At 46.5% G+C, this 20244-nt stretch overlaps 1 protein-coding gene across 1 annotated transcript in view; it reads right to left on the bottom strand.

Moving 5' to 3' along the window:
- F8 (coagulation factor VIII) overlaps positions 1-20244 on the bottom strand; it is a 145519-nt gene that overhangs the window by 93691 nt on the left and 31584 nt on the right. Inside the window, exons 10-13 of the mRNA XM_075834232.1 lie at positions 17192-17279; positions 14913-15124; positions 1372-1507; positions 26-232 (exon numbers count right to left, since the gene is read on the bottom strand). Coding sequence (XP_075690347.1) covers positions 26-232; positions 1372-1507; positions 14913-15124; positions 17192-17279 — 643 coding nt within the window. The remainder of the gene's footprint in view (positions 1-25; positions 233-1371; positions 1508-14912; positions 15125-17191; positions 17280-20244) is intronic.

The raw sequence follows: 20244 nt of genomic DNA, 5'->3' as shown, positions 1-20244 counted from the left end.
ACTGATTTCCATTAATCTTACTGACCTGTTTTCTCCTTGACCATAGTAACGGTCTTCCCATTCATTGGAAAAAGCGTCAGTGTTTCTTCATAACTTGCGTCTACAGAAAATGTAATGCCTCCAAAGTAAATTGATAGTAGTTCTGTGTCCTGAACTAAATTCAAAACGTGCCATACACTGACCTCATTCTGGCAAATAGTTAGGGGGAGAGAACTCGCCAAACCATTTATAGCTAAGAAAGAAATATATTGGTTAATATAGCATGTATAGTGCACAAATAATATATACAGCACAGCAATGTCTGGTTTCAGATATGTTCATGTCCTTGCAATGCTTTATTGATGATGATATACAGTAACGGTAGACCACAGAAAGCCTAACCGATCATGTTTTCATGATCTCCTTAGTATTGTGCAGGTGATATCAATTTTGTCAGTGTATGAAGAATCACCACAGTTGCATTCTCTTTGGTAGACCTCTTGGGGGCTCTTGAGGACCTGAGTTGAGAAACACTGCCATTTACCATTGATGACAAAAAAAGGGATTTTAAAGTACCTGCAGTCAAATAGGGAAAATACATTACATACTATTAGGCTTATGTGGAGGTCATATAAACTTTGGGTATATACAGTATATTTTTATTTGTAATGGGCCAGTAGTTTATCGATACCTCCTTCTGCATCAAATTGCCTAAATAAAGGAAATAGAGGAAATATAACCTTGATTTAACATTGGGTAAATGACAGTGATAAAGATTGTCCACACAACTATGGTCCCCAAGTGCTCACCCAGGGACCAAATTTTAACATAAAGTAAGTAACTAAGTATTAGGTCTGAATTAGGGCTCATGCACATAAATGTATCACGGTTCCATGCAAATGCAAAAAATATGTCTGTGGGGTCGGACTTTACCTCCATATGCCTTGCATTTCATATCTGGCATGCGCCATAAAATGCGGCAATAAATAATAAATACATTTTAATATTTTCCAATAGAACATGTGAGTCTAACATTCTCCCATGCATCCTCATGTCAAAAAATTACTTTTAGTAATAATGTATTATATACAATTTGAAGATCTTACCGCCTAGCTCCTACAATCAGGCAATATTCAAAATCACTCAGACCATTTGCTTTGTCCATTCCAAAGTGAATTTGAGCAGAAAGCTGCACTCAGGATATCAATAGTTGCCAATGCTTCCCAATTTCCTCTGCCAGGCTCCAATAACAAGAAATTACCCATGATCATTTTCATGCTAAGCCAAGCTTGATTGGGCACAGCTTGCATGAAACCTGGATTTTAAAGGGTTAACTCTGCCTCTAGATACAAGAGATTTATAAACAAAGAGTTATCTGAGGGTTAAACTTACTGTACAGCATACTTTCTCTTGGAGACTTCTCACTTGTGGTTATGTTTTCTGAGCTTTGGATGTTTTGATCACGGTACCAGCTAAGCATTTCATCAAATACAGAGAAGAAAAGAATATGTTCCTTATCTGTGACAATCTAAAAATTAAAAAAAAATTGTGGTCACATGACTGACACCGTATAGTTCTGCACATTTTACAACCTGTTGTGTTGTCGATCTACAGTCATGAGAAAAACAAAGTTCACCCTCTTTGACTCCGACGCTCTGGCTGGGGATTACGCTCCTAGAGGGAGCCCCTGGCGTCACTATCCTTAAATGGACAGTGACGTCAGGGGCACCTACTGGAGCGGCATCCCCGGCCATAGTGTGGCCGATGCTCTGGCTGGGGATGCCACTACTAGAGGGAGCCCCAAAGGCACTATCTACAGGGGGTGGTGCTATCTTCAAGGGTGGGTGTGGCACTATTTACATGGGCATTGCAGCCCTATATGGCACTACCTACAGAGGACACTATAGAGCTATATACATGGGCACTGTGTGTGGCACTATCTACATGGGCACTGTGGCACTATGTGGGCACTGGCACTAGGGGCAGCTAAGACACCATTATACTGCATGGAGGCAGCTAAGATGGCATTATACTATATGGGGCAGCTAAAGGGGGCATTATACTGTATGGTGGTCAGCATTGTGAGAAACTAGACATGGACCGCACAATCCACAGTATATACGTTGATCTGAGCCGCTAGGCATAATTTAGAAACATGAACATGAGGTTCTTTGTAAACATTTTGATCAAACTGTATAAGCCCACTTGCCACTTCACGGCGACCTCTTTAAAGTGGGTCCCTACTCTAGCGGTTGCAGCACCGCATGGCGGCTACCACCACCGCAGCACCGCTCCTGCAGAGGGAGCAACCCAGCGGCCCAAAAGCACCCATGCCTTCAGACCGTGCCAAGCCTCCTTGGCTCTGGGCCACGTCCCCCCACAAGTGCAGCACTACAGCAACAGACACCACCATACAGCACCACAACATGTGAACAGATGGAATGAGCTCACCTTGCCATGCGCCCCCAGTGGCCAACTGAGAGCACAAGCAAGAGCAGGAACACTTATGAGGTCATTCTGGAATTAAAATCAGCTGGGTATTTTTTCAAATGCGTGGAGTGCTGGTACCAAGTAAAACAAAGGAAATGAGGAGGATAGACTATACAATATCAGCATTGTGAGAAACTAGACATGGACCGCACAATCCACAGTATATACGTTGATCTGAGCCGCTAGGCATAATTTAGAAACATGAACATGAGGTTCTTTGTAAACATTTTGATCAAACTGTATAAGCCCACTTGCCACTTCACGGCGACCTCTTTAAAGTGGGTCCCTACTCTAGCGGGGGGACGTGGCCCAGAGCCAAGTTTCTCACAATGCTGATATTGTATAGTCTATCCTCCTCATTTCCTTTGTTTTACTTGGTACCAGCACTCCACGCATTTGAAAAAATACCCAGCTGATTTTAATTCCAGAATGACCTCATAAGTGTTCCTGCTCTTGCTTGTGCTCTCAGTTGGCCACTGGGGGCGCATGGCAAGGTGAGCTCATTCCATCTGTTCACATGTTGTGGTGCTGTATGGTGGTGTCTGTTGCTGTAGTGCTGCACTTGTGGGGGGACGTGGCCCAGAGCCAAGGAGGCTTGGCACGGTCTGAAGGCATGGGTGCTTTTGGGCCGCTGGGTTGCTCCCTCTGCAGGAGCGGTGCTGCGGTGGTGGTAGCCGCCATGCGGTGCTGCAACCGCTAGAGTAGGGACCCACTTTAAAGAGGTCGCCGTGAAGTGGCAAGTGGGCTTATACAGTTTGATCAAAATGTTTACAAAGAACCTCATGTTCATGTTTCTAAATTATGCCTAGCGGCTCAGATCAACGTATATACTGTGGATTGTGCGGTCCATGTCTAGTTTCTCACAATGCTGATATTGTATAGTCTATCCTCCTCATTTCCTTTGTTTTACTTGGTACCAGCACTCCACGCATTTGAAAAAATACCCAACTGATTTTAATTCCAGAATGACCTCATAAGTGTTCCTGCTCTTGCTGGTGCTCTCAGTTGGCCACTGGGGGCGCATGGCAAGGTGAGCTCATTCCATCTGTTCACATGTTGTGGTGCTGTATGGTGGTGTCTGTTGCTGTAGTGCTGCACTTGTGGGGGGACGTGGCCCAGAGCCAAGGAGGCTTGGCACGGTCTGAAGGCATGGGTGCTTTTGGGCCGCTGGGTTGCTCCCTCTGCAGGAGCGGTGCTGCGGTGGTGGTAGCCGCCATGCGGTGCTGCAACCGCTAGAGTAGGGACCCACTTTAAAGAGGTCGCCGTGAAGTGGCAAGTGGGCTTATACAGTTTGATCAAAATGTTTACAAAGAACCTCATGTTCATGTTTCTAAATTATGCCTAGCGGCTCAGATCAACGTATATACTGTGGATTGTGCGGTCCATGTCTAGTTTCTCACAATGCTGATACTGTATGGTGGTAGCTAAGGGGGCATTATACTGTATGGGGTCAGCTATGGGGGCATTATACTGTATAGTGGCAGCTTAGGGGGCTTAATACTGTATGGGGGCAGCTATAGGGGCATTATACTCTATGGGGGCATTATACTGTATGGGGCAGCTATGGGACAATGTACTGTATGGGGCAGCTGTGGGGCATTATACTGTATGGGGAAATTTGTGTGGGAATTATACTGTCTGAGGGGCATCTGTGTGGGCATTATATTGTATGGGAGCAGCTATGGGGGCATTATACTCTATGGGGGCATTATACTTTATGGGGCAGCTATGGGGTATTATACTGTATGGGGGAATTTGTGTGGGGGCAGCTATGAGGGCATTATATTGTGTGGAAGGCACTATGGGGTATTATACTGTGGGGGGGGCATCTATAGGGATATTATACTTCGTGGTGGGTCCTATGGGGGCATTATACTGTGGGGGAGGCACTATGGGACCATGATACTGTGAGGGCTGAACCGGCACTATTTACAGGGGAAACTGTAGAGCTATATACATGGGCACTGTGTGGCACTACCTACGTGGGCACTGTGGCACTATGTGGGCACTGGCACTAGGGGCAGCTAAGATGGCATTATACTACATGGGGCAGCTATGGGGGAATTATACTGTATAGGGCAGCTACGAGAGTATTATACTGTATGATGGCAGCTAAGGGGGCATTATACTGTATGGTGGCAGCTAAGGGGACAATGTACTGTATGGGGCAGCTATGGGGCATTATACTGTATGTGGGAATTGTGTGGGCATTATACTGTATGGGGGCATCTGTTTGGGCATTATACAGTATGGGAGCAGCTATGGGGGCATTATACTGTATGGGGCAGCTATGGGGGCATTATGATGTATGGGGGAATTTCTGTGGGCATTATACTGTATGGGGGCATCTATGGGGGCATTGTACTATATGGGGCAGCTATGGGGGCATTATACTGTGTGAAAGGCACTATGTGGTATTCTACTGTGTGGGGGCATCTATAGGGACATTATACTGCGTGGGGGTTCCTATGGGGGGCATTATACTGTGGGAGGCACTATGGGAGCATGATACTGTGAGGGCTGAACTGGGTGTATATGGGTGAGGATTGGGCGGCGGGGTTAGAGGCCTAGCTTAAAATGACAAAGAATTGCTATGCCACATTACACGCGCCACATCGGTTGTCCCTCTTTGTGATACTTAAAAGTTGGGAGGTATGTTAACACGATGCCAAGGAGGAAAGACATCAACAATGATCTTAGAGAAGCAATTGTTGCTGCCCATTAACCTGGGAAGGGTTATAAGGCCATTTCCAAACAATTCATCCAAACAGATCTGACATTCTACAGTCAGAAAGATTATTCACAGGTGGAAACAGACAGTTCACAATCTTCCCAGCAAATTCACCCCAAGGTCAGAGCGTGCAATGCTCAGAGATATTGCAAAAAACCAAGAACTCTATCCAGGACTCTACGGACCTCAGCATGTGTTATGACCAGGAGGTTGTGGTCCCACTGGGCTACTCCTCCAGTTTAGCTTAGGGCCACCTCTGAGGGCATTATCTAAGTAGCCTCCCCAGTCTTAACCCTTTAATCCTATACAGGGATCTGGTATTCGCTGCGGGAAAGCTACCAGGTCGCTACATGTTGAGGTGATCCCGGCAGAGTAGTTGCTGGCAAAGCGGACTAGGAACAGGCGCGTCAATGGTGGTGACTGATGCAAGATTGCTCTGTGCATGTGGAGTCTATATAATATGGCAGCCATGTTATAGGTGGGATAGGATGGACAAATGGGATTTGATACGGTCGCCGGAAGTGACGTGGGTCTATTTTGGTCAGCGTCACTCATGACGCCACTTCCAGTTATGCCGGACGCATCATCGCTACCTTCCACTGCTACTTACTAGCTCGCACGCGCGCTGTCCACCATATACCACACCCGGCAGACGTTAGTTTTGACCAGGGCCAGCCTTTGGGGTGTGTGACCTGTTTGATCGCACAGGGCGTATCACTCCAGCAAGGGGAAGGGGGCACTGCGATGGCTCCCCTGTTTCTGAAGCACTTCTTCTCTGCTCAAGTGCCCGTGCTGCACTGAAACTGACAGGTGGTGATGTGTCACGTGACATTACAATGCAATATGTGTCAGACTTAGTACAGCACCGGGGGCCGAAGCAGAGAAGGAGCGCCCGGAAGCTACGAGTGGTGAGTGAAAACCAACCACCGCTCACTCCCCAGGCCTCCAGACACTAAGGTATTATTTATACTCTATGGGGACACTTGGGGAGCATTATACTGTGTGGGGGTTACTAAAGGGGATGATATACTGGGGAGGAGGGCAATATGGGGCATTAAACTCTGTGGGGCAGTAAAAGGGGCATTATACTGTGGGGGGCAGCTATGGGGGGCATTATACTGTGTGGGGACACTAACGGAGGCATTATACTGTGTGTGGCTCACTAAAGGGTACATTATACTATGATGGGGAATAAGGGGCATTATACTGTGTAGAGGGCACTAAAGGGGGCATTATACTGTGTGAGGGCAGCTATGAGCCATTATACTGTGTGCGGGCTGCTATGGGGGCATTATACTGCATGGGGGCACTAAAGGGGCATTATAATGTGTGGGGGAACTAAAGGGGCATAATACTGTGTGGGGGGCAATATACTAAGTGGGAGCACTTAGAGGACATTATACTGTGTGGGTGGAGCACTAAAGTGGGTATTATACTGTGTGTGGGCACTATAAAGGGCATTATACTATGGGGGCACAAAAAAGGGGGGCAATATACTTTTTATGGGGCTTTTTATTTATGATGGGGTGGCGAAAGTAAATTTTGTACAGTGGGCCATCTATCCTAAGGCCGGCCCTGGTTCTGACGTAACTTCTGGTGATACCGGAGAGCATCACAGTGACGCCCCTGCTCCTCCCTTCACTGTCACTGGCCAGCGCGCTACAGCGCGCCGTATTTCAAGTGACAATGCCCACCACTAGGGACAGACGCTAATCTAACTGGCGCTCACTTGACATTATTCCTCCATTCCTCAGTGACATCATTACTGGTATCACCTGTTAGAAATATCTAAATATATAGACTGTTATGTCCATGGCCACGGGCCGTTGGGTCCACTCACCTCCTGACGCCCGCAGCCATGGATCTGTGAGCACAGGTCCAGATGTCCTTCCCAGGAGATGCCAGCGCTCACTTCCGCTCCAGTCCGCTGTGTCCAGTAGGGTGCGCACGCTCGTGCCCGTTCTTAAAGGGCCAGCGCGCGCACATGTAGGAAATCATCATCATCAAAACATATGATTTCCTGGACTATAAGAGGGCCCCAGCCCGTCTGATCCTTGCCTGAGCGTTGTTAGTTTATCCCAAGTCTGTCTTGCACATGGTCCCTTTGTTTTTCCCGTTCCAGTTGTTGCCTGTGCCCGGTTACCTGTTCCTGTATCCCTGCTGTGTTCTTGTTCCTGTGCCTACTACACCGTGTTCCAAATTATTATGTACATTGGATTTAAGTTTCATAAACATTTAATTATTATTTTTTCAATTAAACTCATGGATGGTATTGTGTCTTAGGGCTCTTTGGATCATTGTAATCAATCTCAGACACCTGTGATAATTAGTTTTCCAGGTGTGCCCAATCAAAGGAAAACTACTTAAGAAGGACGTTCCACATTATTAAGCAGGCCACAGGTTTCAAGCAATATGGGAAAGAAAAAGGATCTCTCTGCTGCCGAAAAGCGTGAAATAGTGCAATATCTTGGACAAGGTATGAAAATATTGGATATTTCAAGAAAACTTAAGCGTGATCATCGTACTGTGAAAAGATTTGTGGCTGATTCAGAGCACAGACGGGTTCGTTCAGATAAAGGCATAATGAGGAAGGTTTCTGCCAGACAAATTAATAGGATTAGGAGAGCAGCTGCTAAAATGCCATTGCAAAGCAGCAAACAGGTATTTGAAGCCGCTGGTGCCTCTGGAGTCCCGCGAACCTCAAGGTGTAGGATCCTCCAGAGGTTTGCAAGTGTGCATAAAGCTATTATTCGGCCACCCCTAAACAATGCTCAGCGGAGTCATGTTTTGGGCTGGAATCATGGGAAGAGAGCTGGTAGGCCCCTTTAGGGTCCCTGACGGTGTGAAAATGACCTCTGCAAAGTACGTTGAGTTTATTACTAACCACTTTCTTCCGTGGTACAAAAAGAAGAACCGTGCCTACCGTAGCAAAATTATCTTCATGCATGACAATGCACCATCTCATGTTGCAAATAATACCTCTGTGTCATTGGCTGCTATGGGCATAAAAGGAGAGACCCTATTGAGAACCTTTGGAGCATCCTCAAGCAAAATATCTATGAGGGTGAGAGGCAGTTCACATCAAAACAGAAGCTCTGGGAGACTATTCTGACACCCTGCAAAGATATTCAAGCAGAAACTGTCCAAATACTCACAAATTCAATGGGAAAATCAGCGAAAAATCACATTTGCATAATAATTTGGAACGCGGTGTAGTGTTGGAGTCGTGTCTACTGCACCTGCTGTTGTTTGCCATGTCCAGTGTCTTCTGCCACAACCAGTGTCTTCTGCCACGTCCAGTGTCTTCTGCCATAACCTGAGGGATTCGCCATGTCTGGCGCAACCTGCGGCACCTGCTGTCACCCGCCACGTCTGGCGTTACCTGCTGCACCCACCTCCATCTGTGCCAGAGCTGCGGCCACTGTCTGGACTATCCAGGTACCCTTGTGCGGGACTTTGTATTTCTGGGGTTCCCTGTTGTTTGGCCAGCTGCCTCCCTGCTACGGCGGTGCGTCCTAGTGGGTCCACAAACCCCCTAACCATGACAGTACGCTCAGGCCATGGACCCCACTGGTCAACCTGAGACCTTGACGACACAAGCCGTGTTGGCCGAGATGCAAGACCCCCAGTCACGGCAAGACCAACTCCTCCTGTCGGTGAACGCCATAGCCCATCGGCTACTTGCTCAAACCACAGTCGTCACCGCACCCATTCCTGCTGTTCCTCCTGCTACACTTGTCTATACAAGTACTGACCCCCTGTGCTTATTGCCGCTACCTCCAAGCTATGACGGAGACCCGAGGACCTGCAGGGGATTTTTGAATCAGTGCCTGATCCACTTCAGACTGCATGCCAGGTCCTTCTCTTCGGATGACGTCAGGATCGCCTTCATCATCTCTCTCCTTACTGGCAAAGCCCTGGCATGGGCTAATCCTCTGTGGGAACATCAGGGACCAGAGAAACGTGACTTACAATGCTTCTTACGGACCTTCCGCTCGATCTTTGAGGAACCTGGGAGAGTTTCTTCCGCTGCTGCATCCCTGCTGACCCTACACCAGGGAGACCTCTCCATGGGCGAGTATGCCATTCAGTTCCGTATCCTGGCTGCTGAGTTAACTTGGAACAACGAGGCTTTGGCGGCCATGTTCTGCCAGGGACTGTCTTTGGTGATTAAGGACGATCTGCTATCTACCCTGGACGATCTTATCCTACTTGCCACCCGGGTTGACATGAGGATCCGGGAGCGTTACCAAGAGGTTCTCCGGGAGAGAGAACTTTCTAAGCTGGAATCTACTTTCCAGCAATCCTCCTCAGTCATCCCACCAGAGGATCCTATGCAGATGAACCATGTCAAATTGTCTATCGAGGAGAAACAACACAGACGCACTTCTGGACTTTGTCTGTATTGCGGCCTCGGAGGCCATATTGTGCGTTTGTGTTCCCAGAGACCAGAGAGACCCCATTGCCTAGGATTGGTTGGAGAGACAACCCTAGGTGGAACGGTACCATTCTGTTCCAAGCTGACTATTCCTGTGACCCTAGTATCCGGCGAGAGGACGCATCGAGTTTCTGCCTATCTTGACTCTGGGTCTGCTGCAAACTTCATCCAAAAGGAGCTAGTGGATCATCTTCAGTTGCCCACAGTTCCTCTGGAGACATCCTTGGCTGTTGCCTCAGTGAATGGACTGCCTCTGCCTGATCCCATCATTTCTAAAACCAAGCCGTTGATGCTCCAGGTTGGAGTCCTTCATTCTGAAATAATTTCTTTCCTTGTTTTTCCCAAGGCCATCAATCCTGTTGTGCTGGGCCTGCCTTGGCTTCGACTACATGCCCCAGTCCTGGACTGGAATTCCGGAGAGGTTCTCCAATGGGGCTCCAAGTGCCATGGTCATTGTCTGTTGCAGATCCATCCTGTCCAGCCTCCTCTACCTCACTCATTGGCGGGACTGCCCCCCCCCAGTTTGCTCAGTTTGCAGATGTTTTCAGCAAAAGGGAGGCTGAGACGCTGCCTCCACATCGGACTTATGACTGCCCCATTGAACTGGTTCCTAATACCTCTCTCCCCCGTGGTCGAGTCTATGCTCTCTCCTTGCCAGAGTCTCTATCAATGTCGGCCTATATCAAGGAGAATCTGGAGAGGGGTTTCATACGAAAGTCTTCCTCCCCGGCCGGGGCTGGCTTCTTCTTCCTTAAAAAGAAAGACGGATCCCTTCGACCCTGCATTGACTACCGTGGTCTTAACCAGATCACGGTCAAGAACAAATACCTGTTGCCACTTATATCTGAACTGTTTGATCGCATACAAGGAGCCAAAACATTTCCTAAACTAGACCTGCGGGGGGCTTATAACCTAATCCAGATTCTCTGGGGTGACGAATGGAAGACGTCATTTAACACCCGTGACGGGCACTACGAAGTACAGGAATTTGTTAATGATATCTTCCGAGATCTCCCTCTATATCTGTGTTGTTGTTTATCTTGATGATATTTGATTTTCTCCCCAGATCCAACGACTCATTGGAGGCATGTCCGTCAAGTTCTACTACGATTAAGGGAGAATCGTTTATACGCCAATCTGGAGAAGTGCGTCTTTGAGAGGAGTTCTCTGCCCTTCAAGGGCTACATCATATCAGATCACGGCCTCAAGATGGATCCTGAGAAAGTGAGAGCTGTTCTGGAGTGGCCACGTCCTCAAGGTCTGAGATCCATACAGCGTTTCCTGGGATTCGCTAATTTCTACCGGCAGTTTATCCCAAACTTGTCATCACTGACATCTCCTATTTCCACCCTTACCAAGAAGGGTGTGAACGCCAAGGCGTGGACCCCAGAGGCAGAGTCCGCTTTTATTAGTCTCAAAAAGGCCTTCACTTCAGCCTCGATCCTCCATCATCCTGACGTATCTCTACAGTTTTCTTTGGAGGTGGATGCCTCTTCTGTTGGTGCAGGTGCACTTCTGTTCCAGAGGAGCTCCAAAGGAAAGGCAGTAGTATGTGGCTAATACTCGAGACTTTTTTCTTCTGCATAGCGCAATTACTCTATTGGGGATCGGGTGCCACTGGCCATAAAATTGGCTCTGTAGGTGTGGAGACATCTGCTGAAGGGCGCAGCTCACCCCATCCTGATCTACACCGACCACAAGAACCTCACCTACCTTCAGTCCGCTCAATGACTAAATCCCCGTCAAGCCAGGTGGTCGCTGTTCTTCACCCGTTTCCAATTTCTTCTCCACTACCGTCCCGCTGACAAGAATGTGAGGGCCAATGCCCTGTCCAGGTCATTTGAGACGGATGACACGGTGAAGTCTCTTCAAACTATCATAGACCCGTCCTGCATTATCACTGCCAATCCTTTGTAGGTTAGAGACATCCCTCCGGGGAGGACTTTTGTTCGATCAGCAGACAGGAGAAGAATTCTCCGATGGGGACACAGTTCTAAACTGGCTGGGCACCCTGGTGTTCATAAGACCCGAGACCTGATTGCTCGTCACTTCTGGTGGCCCACACTGCCCAAGGATGTTGTGGACTTTGTCTCTTCTTGCCCGGTGTGTGCTTCTAACAAGGTTACTCACACAAAGCCTGCCGGCCTCCTTCAACCTCTGCCTGTACCCAATGCCCCCTGGCAGCACATTGCAATGGACTTTGTCACTGACCTTCCACCCTCAGCAGGATGCAACACTGTCTGGGTGGTGGTGGACCGGTTCTCTAAGATGGCATATTTTATCCCGCTGACCGGCCTACCTTCTGCTCCTAGACTGGCGAGTCTCTTCATTCAGCACATCTTCCGTTGGCATGGCTTGCCCCTTCACGTTGTGTCCGTTCGGGTGTACAGTTTACCTCAAAGTTCTGGAGGGCTCTCTGTAAACTCCTGGATGTGAGATTGGACTTTTCTTCAGCCTATCAACCCCAGTCCAATGGGCAAGTCGAGAGGATCAACCAGAATATGGAGAATTATCTCTGTCACTTCATCTCCTTAGAGCATGATAACTGGGTACAGCTTCTTCATGGGCCGAGTTCTCGTACAACAACCACACAAGCGAGTCCACCACTTCCACTCCGTTTTACATTGTCTACGGTCAACATCCTAGAGTACCTCTTCCAGTGTCTACTACTTCTCAGGTACCCACTGCTGACTCTGCATTTGGGGACTTCCTGCAAATCTGGCAACAGACCCGGTCCTCTAGTTTGCTGGCTGTCAATCGCATGAAGCGAAAAGCGGATACAAGAAGAAGAGAGCCGCCGCAGTATCTTCCAGGTATCAAAGTCTGGCTGTCCTCATGGAACATTCGTTTGAAGGTGCCTTCATACAAGTTTGCTCCCAGGTTTCTCGGTCCTTTTGAGATTCTGCAACAGATTAACCTGGTCTCCTATAAACTGCGGCTGCCTCCTACCCTCAGAATCCCCAACTCCTTTCATGTGTCCCTCATGAAACCAGTGGTCCTGAACCGCTACAGCAAGACTTCCTGTTCCACAACTGCTCCCAGCAGTTCTTCTGATGTGTTTGAGGTCAGTGAGATCCTGGTCTGCAAGAGGGTAGGAGGAAGGACTTTCTATTTGGTGGACTGGAAAGGGTTTGATCATGAGGAGAGGTCCTGGTGGAAAACCTTGATGCCCCTGCTCTCGTTAAGAAGTTCCTATCTCGCTCTAGTCCCAAGAAGAGGGGGCGTAAGAAGGGTGATACTGTAGCGTCCATGGCCGTGGGCCATCGTGTCCACTCACCTCCTGACGTTATCAGCCATGGATCTGTGGGCGCTGGTCCCCATCTCCTTCCCAGGAGATGCCAGCGCTCACTTCCGCTCTGGTCCGCTGTGTCCAGTAGGGTGCGCGCGCACGCTTGTGCCCGCTCTTAATGGGGCCAGCGCGCACACATGTAGGAAATCATCATCATCAACACATATGATTTCCTGTACTATAAGAGGGCCCCAGCTTGTCTGATCCTTGCCTGAGCGTTGTTAGTTTATCCCAAGTCTGTCTTGCAAATGGTCCCTTAGTTTTTCCCATTCCAGTTGTTAACCGTGCCCTGTTACCTGTTCCTGTATCCCGTGCTGTGTTCTTGTTCCTGTGCCTACTAGTGTTGAAGTCGTGTCTACTGCACCTGCTGTCATTTGCTACGTCCAGTGTCTTCTGCCACGTCCAGTGTCTTCTGCCACAACCTGAGGGATTCGCCACGTCTGGCGCAACATGCGGCACCTGCTGTCATCCGCCACGTCTGGCGTTACCTGCTGCACCCACCTCCATCTGTGCCAGAGCTGCGGCCACTGTCTGGACTATCCAAGTACCCTTGTTCGGGACTTTGTATTTCTGGGGTTCCCTGTTATATGGCCAGCTGCCTCGCTGCTACGGCGGTGCGGCCTAGTCGGTCTGCATACCCCCTAACCGTGACATAGACACTTAACTGAGCAGTCGTCTAGTCAACTATCCAGTATTTCTTGGCTCCTATGATCCACATAAGCCACTACTCCTTAAAGCAAGTTTCTGCTCAATATACCTTCCTGCAGGATCTCCATTGCATACATAACTACTTGCTGTTGACAGAGCAACCTCTGCACATTTTTTGATATGAGATGGTAATGCATATAGCTTAGTATTTAGTACATTGGATATTTTCTGGAACTTTTATCTCTGATTTTTTCCTTATTATTTATTTGATTGTTATTATGTATATTTATGCATTTACCCATGCCTTATCCTACCCCCCACTACCACTGGTTATTTTACATTGTTTACTTGAAGTGCTTGGTCAATAATACCCTGTTTTTCATTTAGAGCGACTTGGAGAGTAAGGTCGGGAGAACTGAAACGTTCTTATCTTATATTTGTCGCTTTATATACAAATTTTTTTATCAACCTCTGGGAATGTGGTATGTTGAATCAACAGTTCAATAAATATCACTTTATTCATGAAATTTCTAAAGAGTGTGCTGTGATTATCTTTTTTGCTGTCTCTATGAGATGTTGTCCCGTTGTTAATAAAGTTAAATATTAACACCTTGGCGCCAAAGCCATTTTTTGTTTTTCCATTTTCATTTTTCACTCCCCGCCTTCCAAGAGCCATAACTTTGGTAATTTTCCATCAATGGGGTGGAGGGAAAGCTTATCTTTTACGGGTTGTAATTTTTATTGACCTTTATTTAAAGTACCATATAATATACTGCATTAGATGCAGAAAAATTGGGAAGTCAATTAGCGCTACTTCATCAAAAGGAAAAAAGTCATCAATCTTGTTAAACGTGGTTGTCGGCCCGTGAGCGGCACGCATTGGGAGAGCAGTGACGGACATCTCCCAATGCTATTGGCCAGGCCTCTGTGACCATAGCGTTGGGACGCTAACTACCATCATACGCCGGGGGACAGCCAATTAGGGAGTAGCCCTGTACTGCACCCCCAATCACCATGCCGAAAAGAGGCTATGGCAAGAAATGGATAAAAGTCAGCAATAGCGACAGATGTGAGACGCCAGCCAAGGGTTATTCATTAACGGAGCGGAGAAATCAGTTAGAATACTATTAAAACATAATTATAATTGCACATATGTAAATTACCTGCCAGGAGGGGGGGGGGGGACTTGCAAATTACAAGTTGATTTATTTGGATTAATACATAAGGCTGTTATATTAATGTATCAGATAACAGATCTATGGAAATGATTTTCAGTGATTAGTTCGTAAATTTGGAACTAATCACACATTGCCTGTGTTCCACAGTGTTTGCCGTACCTGATTTCCCCCTTGATCCAACGTCTGTTTTGAACAGATTAGAAGTGGTCCAATGAGGCCTGATGCTAAATCTCTCTGTGGGTTGTGGAAACTAGCATAATATCTAGTAAGACATCGTGGATCGGAAGAAGCAGGGCTGTCATATTTGGTTACTGGCCATATATATGTTATGGACTCATTTGGTTGGATAGGATGATCCTTCAATAGTTCTCCTAGAAAAAAAGATAGCTGTATATATTATATTACCATAGAGAATGTATATCTTAATTATTAGAATTTATGTTGTAATATAGGGGTTATTTGAGGACATAAAAGGAACCTGTAATACTGTGCAAAGTTGCTACGAATGTAAAAGCGTTGTCCTGTATGGAGCTGTGCAAAACTGGCCATACACTTTAGATAGCTGTCGGCCGACAGCTTTTCCTTCTAACTCAATCAGACACATGCACTTTCAACCATGCGGAACGTGTATGTGTTTTCAACAGGGAGATGGGAGAAAGCCGCTGACAGACTCTACTGGCAGTTGCATATCTACTATCGAACAAAATGATCGGGCATGTTGAAATTCAATAGGCCCGACCTTCTTTTCCCCAACATCTGCACTTGTGGGAGAATTGGGGAGCCACCATACACAATAGATGATGGTGTAATTGGCGTGTTCGAGCGATATACAGTATATTTAAGGTGCATGGCCAGCTTAAGAAATGAAGGGGAAGCATCTGATTGGCAGGGGTGCTGAAAGTCGGACCCCCACCGAAAAAATATTATGGACTATCGTGAGGCTAGGTCGTCAATTTTATGTCATCGGATAACCATTTTAAAGGGGTTGTTCAGCATTAAATAAACATGGGTGCTTTCTTCCAAAAACAGTAAAACACTTGTGGTATTGCAGCACAGTCTCATTCACTTCAATGGAGTTGAGCTGCTATACTAGACACAACCCATGGGCAGGCGTGGGGCTGTTTTGGGGAAAAAACAGCCATCTTGGGTAATGCTGAACACCCCCTTTAAGCCTACCCTTTAAACAAGCATTTGCCTCTGTCTAGACATGATTGTTGAAACATGTATCCGAGACTGGATTTGCCTATTGGTACAGTAGGCCTCTGTGTGCCTATAGGTGGCCCTGGGGTAAGTGCGCCTGCTGAAGCAAAAAATGATAAAAGTATAAAAGTTATACAGTGAACTGTGATTATTGAGTATCCTGAACTGTCGGTATAGGACTGTAAAGGATTTTCCTGACACAGCTTCTGTGTCGACGCCCATGGTTAATCAGCCTGCATCTGTGCCTAGGTCTGTTAGAGTGACTCGATCTGCTACCACTCAGGCTGGTAGGCTCAGGAGTGGGAGAACCTATCACAGCCTGGCCAGACGGTTCTAGCTCCCGCCCTTGGTCTATGTATACCTTCATTTGCTGCTTGTCCTTTGCCTGTGATTCTCTCTGGTTCCTGGCTCTGCTGTTCCTACTACTTACAATTGACCTGCTCCATATTGACCCTGGCTTGATTGACTACTATTCTTCTGCTCTGCTTTTGTTACCTTGTACTCTCCTGGTTTGACTCGGCTTGTTCACTACTCCTGTTGCTCACGGTGTTGCCGTGGGCAACTGCCCCACTTCCCTCTCTTCTGTTTACCCTGTCTTGTCTTGTCTGTCGTGCACATATTGAGTGTAGGGACCGTCGCCCAGTTGTACGCCGTCGCCTAGTACGGGACGTGCAAGTAGGCAGGGACTGGGTTGCGGGTAAATTAGGGCTCACTTGTCCGTCTCCCTACCCTGTCATTACAAGGACAGTGCAGATGACAGGAGGACACCCAGGGAGGGACAAGAGGTAGGATGCAGATGGCGCAGCTGTTGTCTGAAGTGCACCACACTGTTCTGCTTTAATTTGAAGAAGAGCAGAAAAAAATTTCAATGCCATGGATGACTTAAGGCACGGGCGGACATACCATTGGTGCAATCTGTGCAGCTGCACAGGGGCCCAGCAGATAGGGGGGCCCATTGCCACCTTAAAAGCAGCTATGTACTGCATATTGGATTGCATGTATGGACTAAGATATTGACAATGGCTCAGAATTATGGATGAATTGTTAGAGAGGCATGACGGCGTTGTGTTCTTTGGTGAGCTAATGTAAAGTTATACAAATACTGTTCTTGCACGGGGGCACTCCGCTGCTGCCACTGACTTAAGGTGTGACCTAATTGATGAGCGGCATCTAAGGCACAAGACAACTTGTGCCTACATGAAGATCTAGTAATGGTTGTTATTAAAATAATACAGTACCTGTCAAAAAACGGTCAGTAGAGCTCACATTACTCAGTCCTTGGGGATAAATGTTGAAGGGATGATGAGCCATATTCTTGAACACAATCTGAAATTATAGAAATAGCAGGCTCCTGTTATCATATGTCATATTTTTTTAATTTGTAGCAGGTGGCATCAAACTCGGCATGGCTTGTGAGTCTAAAAGTGAGTCCCAAGTCATTTGTGTCTACTTTATTTTTATTCTAACCATGGCTCAGTAATATATGTGCTAAAGAGACTCAAATCCTGGATGTCCAGTTAGCCAGACTCATAAGTTGGTCAATGTTCATTTGTTTTATTGGCTCTGCAGACAATCTGAAAACTAGCATGCACCTTTTTAATTGAAGTTCATAGCAGATCCATAATGTAGGGCTCTATCTAATTTCGCCTCTAAGTTTCTCTATTTAAGATATAAACTGTCCAACCAACTATGAATATCTTCAGGCACTTCAAAGAACTTTGTAGTTCCTTCCCAGACAATACACATCTTTGCAGGATACAGCATTGAGTACTTGATCTGATTTTGCTGTAGTCTTTTTTTGACCAGGATAAATTTACTCCTTCTTCTCTGTGTTTCCCATGAGAAGTCCGGATAGATAGCAATTCTTTCTGAATTGAACATCAGTGTCCCTTTAACTCTCATTCCTGAGTATCTTCTCCCGGTCCTCAAAAGCCAGTAATCTAAGCAGTATCGGTCTAGGGGAAACCCCCGCTTTTGGGGGACCTGTTGGAACTCTATGAGCATAAAAAAAATTGAAAAAGTGTCCTTATCCAGAACTTCCTGTAGCCATTTGGTAATAAAATCCCTAATATCACTACCTTCCGATTTCTCAGGAAAACCCAGGAATCGCAGGTCTTTTCTCCTTGCACTATCTTCCATTAACTCCATTTTTTGTAACATTTCTTTATTTATATGCTCCATTTTCAGTAAATATTAATGGCAAACTTTTTCTTTTTCTTCCATTACCTGTATTTTCTTCTCCATTTCATTTATACTTCCTTACATTTTTGAAACATCGTGCCTGATGAATGTTACTTCTTGTTCAACCCATCCCAACTGCGTGGACATCTCACTCAATTTTTCATTACACACGTTGACCGCATTCAGTATAGCTCTTAAAGAGACTTCCTCCATGTTTATTCCAGACTCAGCCTGTGTCTCTCCCTTAGTCAGGGAGTTTATAGATGAGATATTAATGGTTTCTGTAATGCCCAATGGAATGCACTCGTATCACTACTAGTGCCTTCAGATTTTCTTGCAAATCTCGTAAGTTTCCCAGCAACACTTTCATTCAAATTACTCTCTTTGCTGCCCCCTCCAACAGTTTTTCCCGCTGCTGCATGTTCGCATTTTCCTCTATTCATAATTCAGTTTACGCCTATAGCATAGGAGGCTTAATTAGAAATAGGAACAACTAGCTGATCCACGTTTAGATATTGCAGTATCAAACACAGACCTCCAATATAGGATAGAGGATATAGGGTAATATAGAGTACAGCTAGAACGGGCTCAGTTATCCACAGGATCCCACCAGGATACAACAATTTCACGCTTTTTCCAACTAAGCCACTTTTCTTGAAAGGGACCAGATTTCTCACACAAGAGACTACAACTCTTATCAGATTATTCTGACAAGCAATAAAGTCCTTTCTTCTATTTTTCAGAGAGAACAAACAAATGACACAAGTAGCACAAAAGAAAAGGGATATAAGTACTTCCCTGCTCAATGGTGAATCCCTCCCAGCTCCATAGGTAGCAGTCCCAAAGCAAAGATTGGAGTATGTAGAGTAGCTTATGAAGCAGCAAAACCTGGGGTAGAGAAAGACGATCCAGCCAGCAGAGCAGGGTGAAGCACAGATCGCAATACCAGTCCTTGGTTGAGGATGCAGAATAGCCTGCGGGGTCGCAGGGACATAGGCAGAGAACAACCACCCAGTCAGCAGTAAGGCACAGCACAGCAGGACACTTGAATGGCCCCACACAACATGAGCAGGGGGAGCCCGCCCAAGTAACAGAGCAGCAGAGTGAAGCTCAGCGGAATGAAGCTGCACTCAGCCAACGATGCGCCGACAGAGCAGGGCGGTTCGAGAAGCCTAAGCCCAAGTCCAGTCCACGCAGAGGGGAGCAGAGAGAGACGGAGGTAGGAGGTCAGAGCGGAGAGACGGAGGCTGCGGCGGACGCTCACATGACAGGAACTCTAGCAATGTAAGGCTCTATTGGCTAAACATAAAATACAGACTTTCACGAAGAGTGTTTTTCATTTAGAGTGCATTCTGACACTGCGGTGACCGCATGCGTCTGTAATCACGCCGACACTAGGTGGCTAATGGCCCAACGAAATATGCCGATAATATCCCAGTGTACCACACAAGGGTGCGCTTTCGGCCGCATGCGGTCCCATCAGCATCAGAACGCACTCTTAATGATATGCTGCTAGTAAATCAAATTAAAGTAACTTTACTTTGGTTCACTGCAAGTTTAATTTCTTAAGCCAAAAAACCCGGCAGAGGAGTTGAGATATACACTACCGTTCAAAAGTTTAGGGTCACTTAGAAATTTCCTTATTTTTGAAAGAAAAGCACAGTTTTTTTCAATGAAGATAACATTAAATTAATCAGAAATAAACTCTATACATTGTTGATGTGCTAAACGTCTGGTTTTTAATGCATTATCTACATAGGTGTATAGAGGCCCATTTCCAGCAACCATCACTCCAGTGTTCTAATGGTACATTGTGTTTGCTAACTGTGTTAGAAGGCTAATGGATGATTAGAAAACACTTGAAAACCCTTGTGCAATTATGTTAGCACCGCTGTAAACAGTTTTGCTGTTTAGAGGAGCTATAAAACGGACCTTCCTTTGAGCTAGTTGAGAATCTGGAGCATTACATTTGTGGGTTCGATTACACTCTCAAAATGGCTAGAAAAGGAGAGCTTTCATGTGAAACTCCACAGTCTATTCTTGTTCTTAGAAATCAAGGCTATTCCATGCGAGAAATTGCCAAGAAACTGAAGATTTCCTACAATGGTGT

This window comes from Rhinoderma darwinii, chromosome 8 (assembly GCF_050947455.1).
Source record: "Rhinoderma darwinii isolate aRhiDar2 chromosome 8, aRhiDar2.hap1, whole genome shotgun sequence".
In the NCBI taxonomy this organism is placed as follows: domain Eukaryota; kingdom Metazoa; phylum Chordata; class Amphibia; order Anura; family Rhinodermatidae; genus Rhinoderma; species Rhinoderma darwinii.
This window is presented reverse-complemented; position numbering and strand designations above follow the sequence as displayed.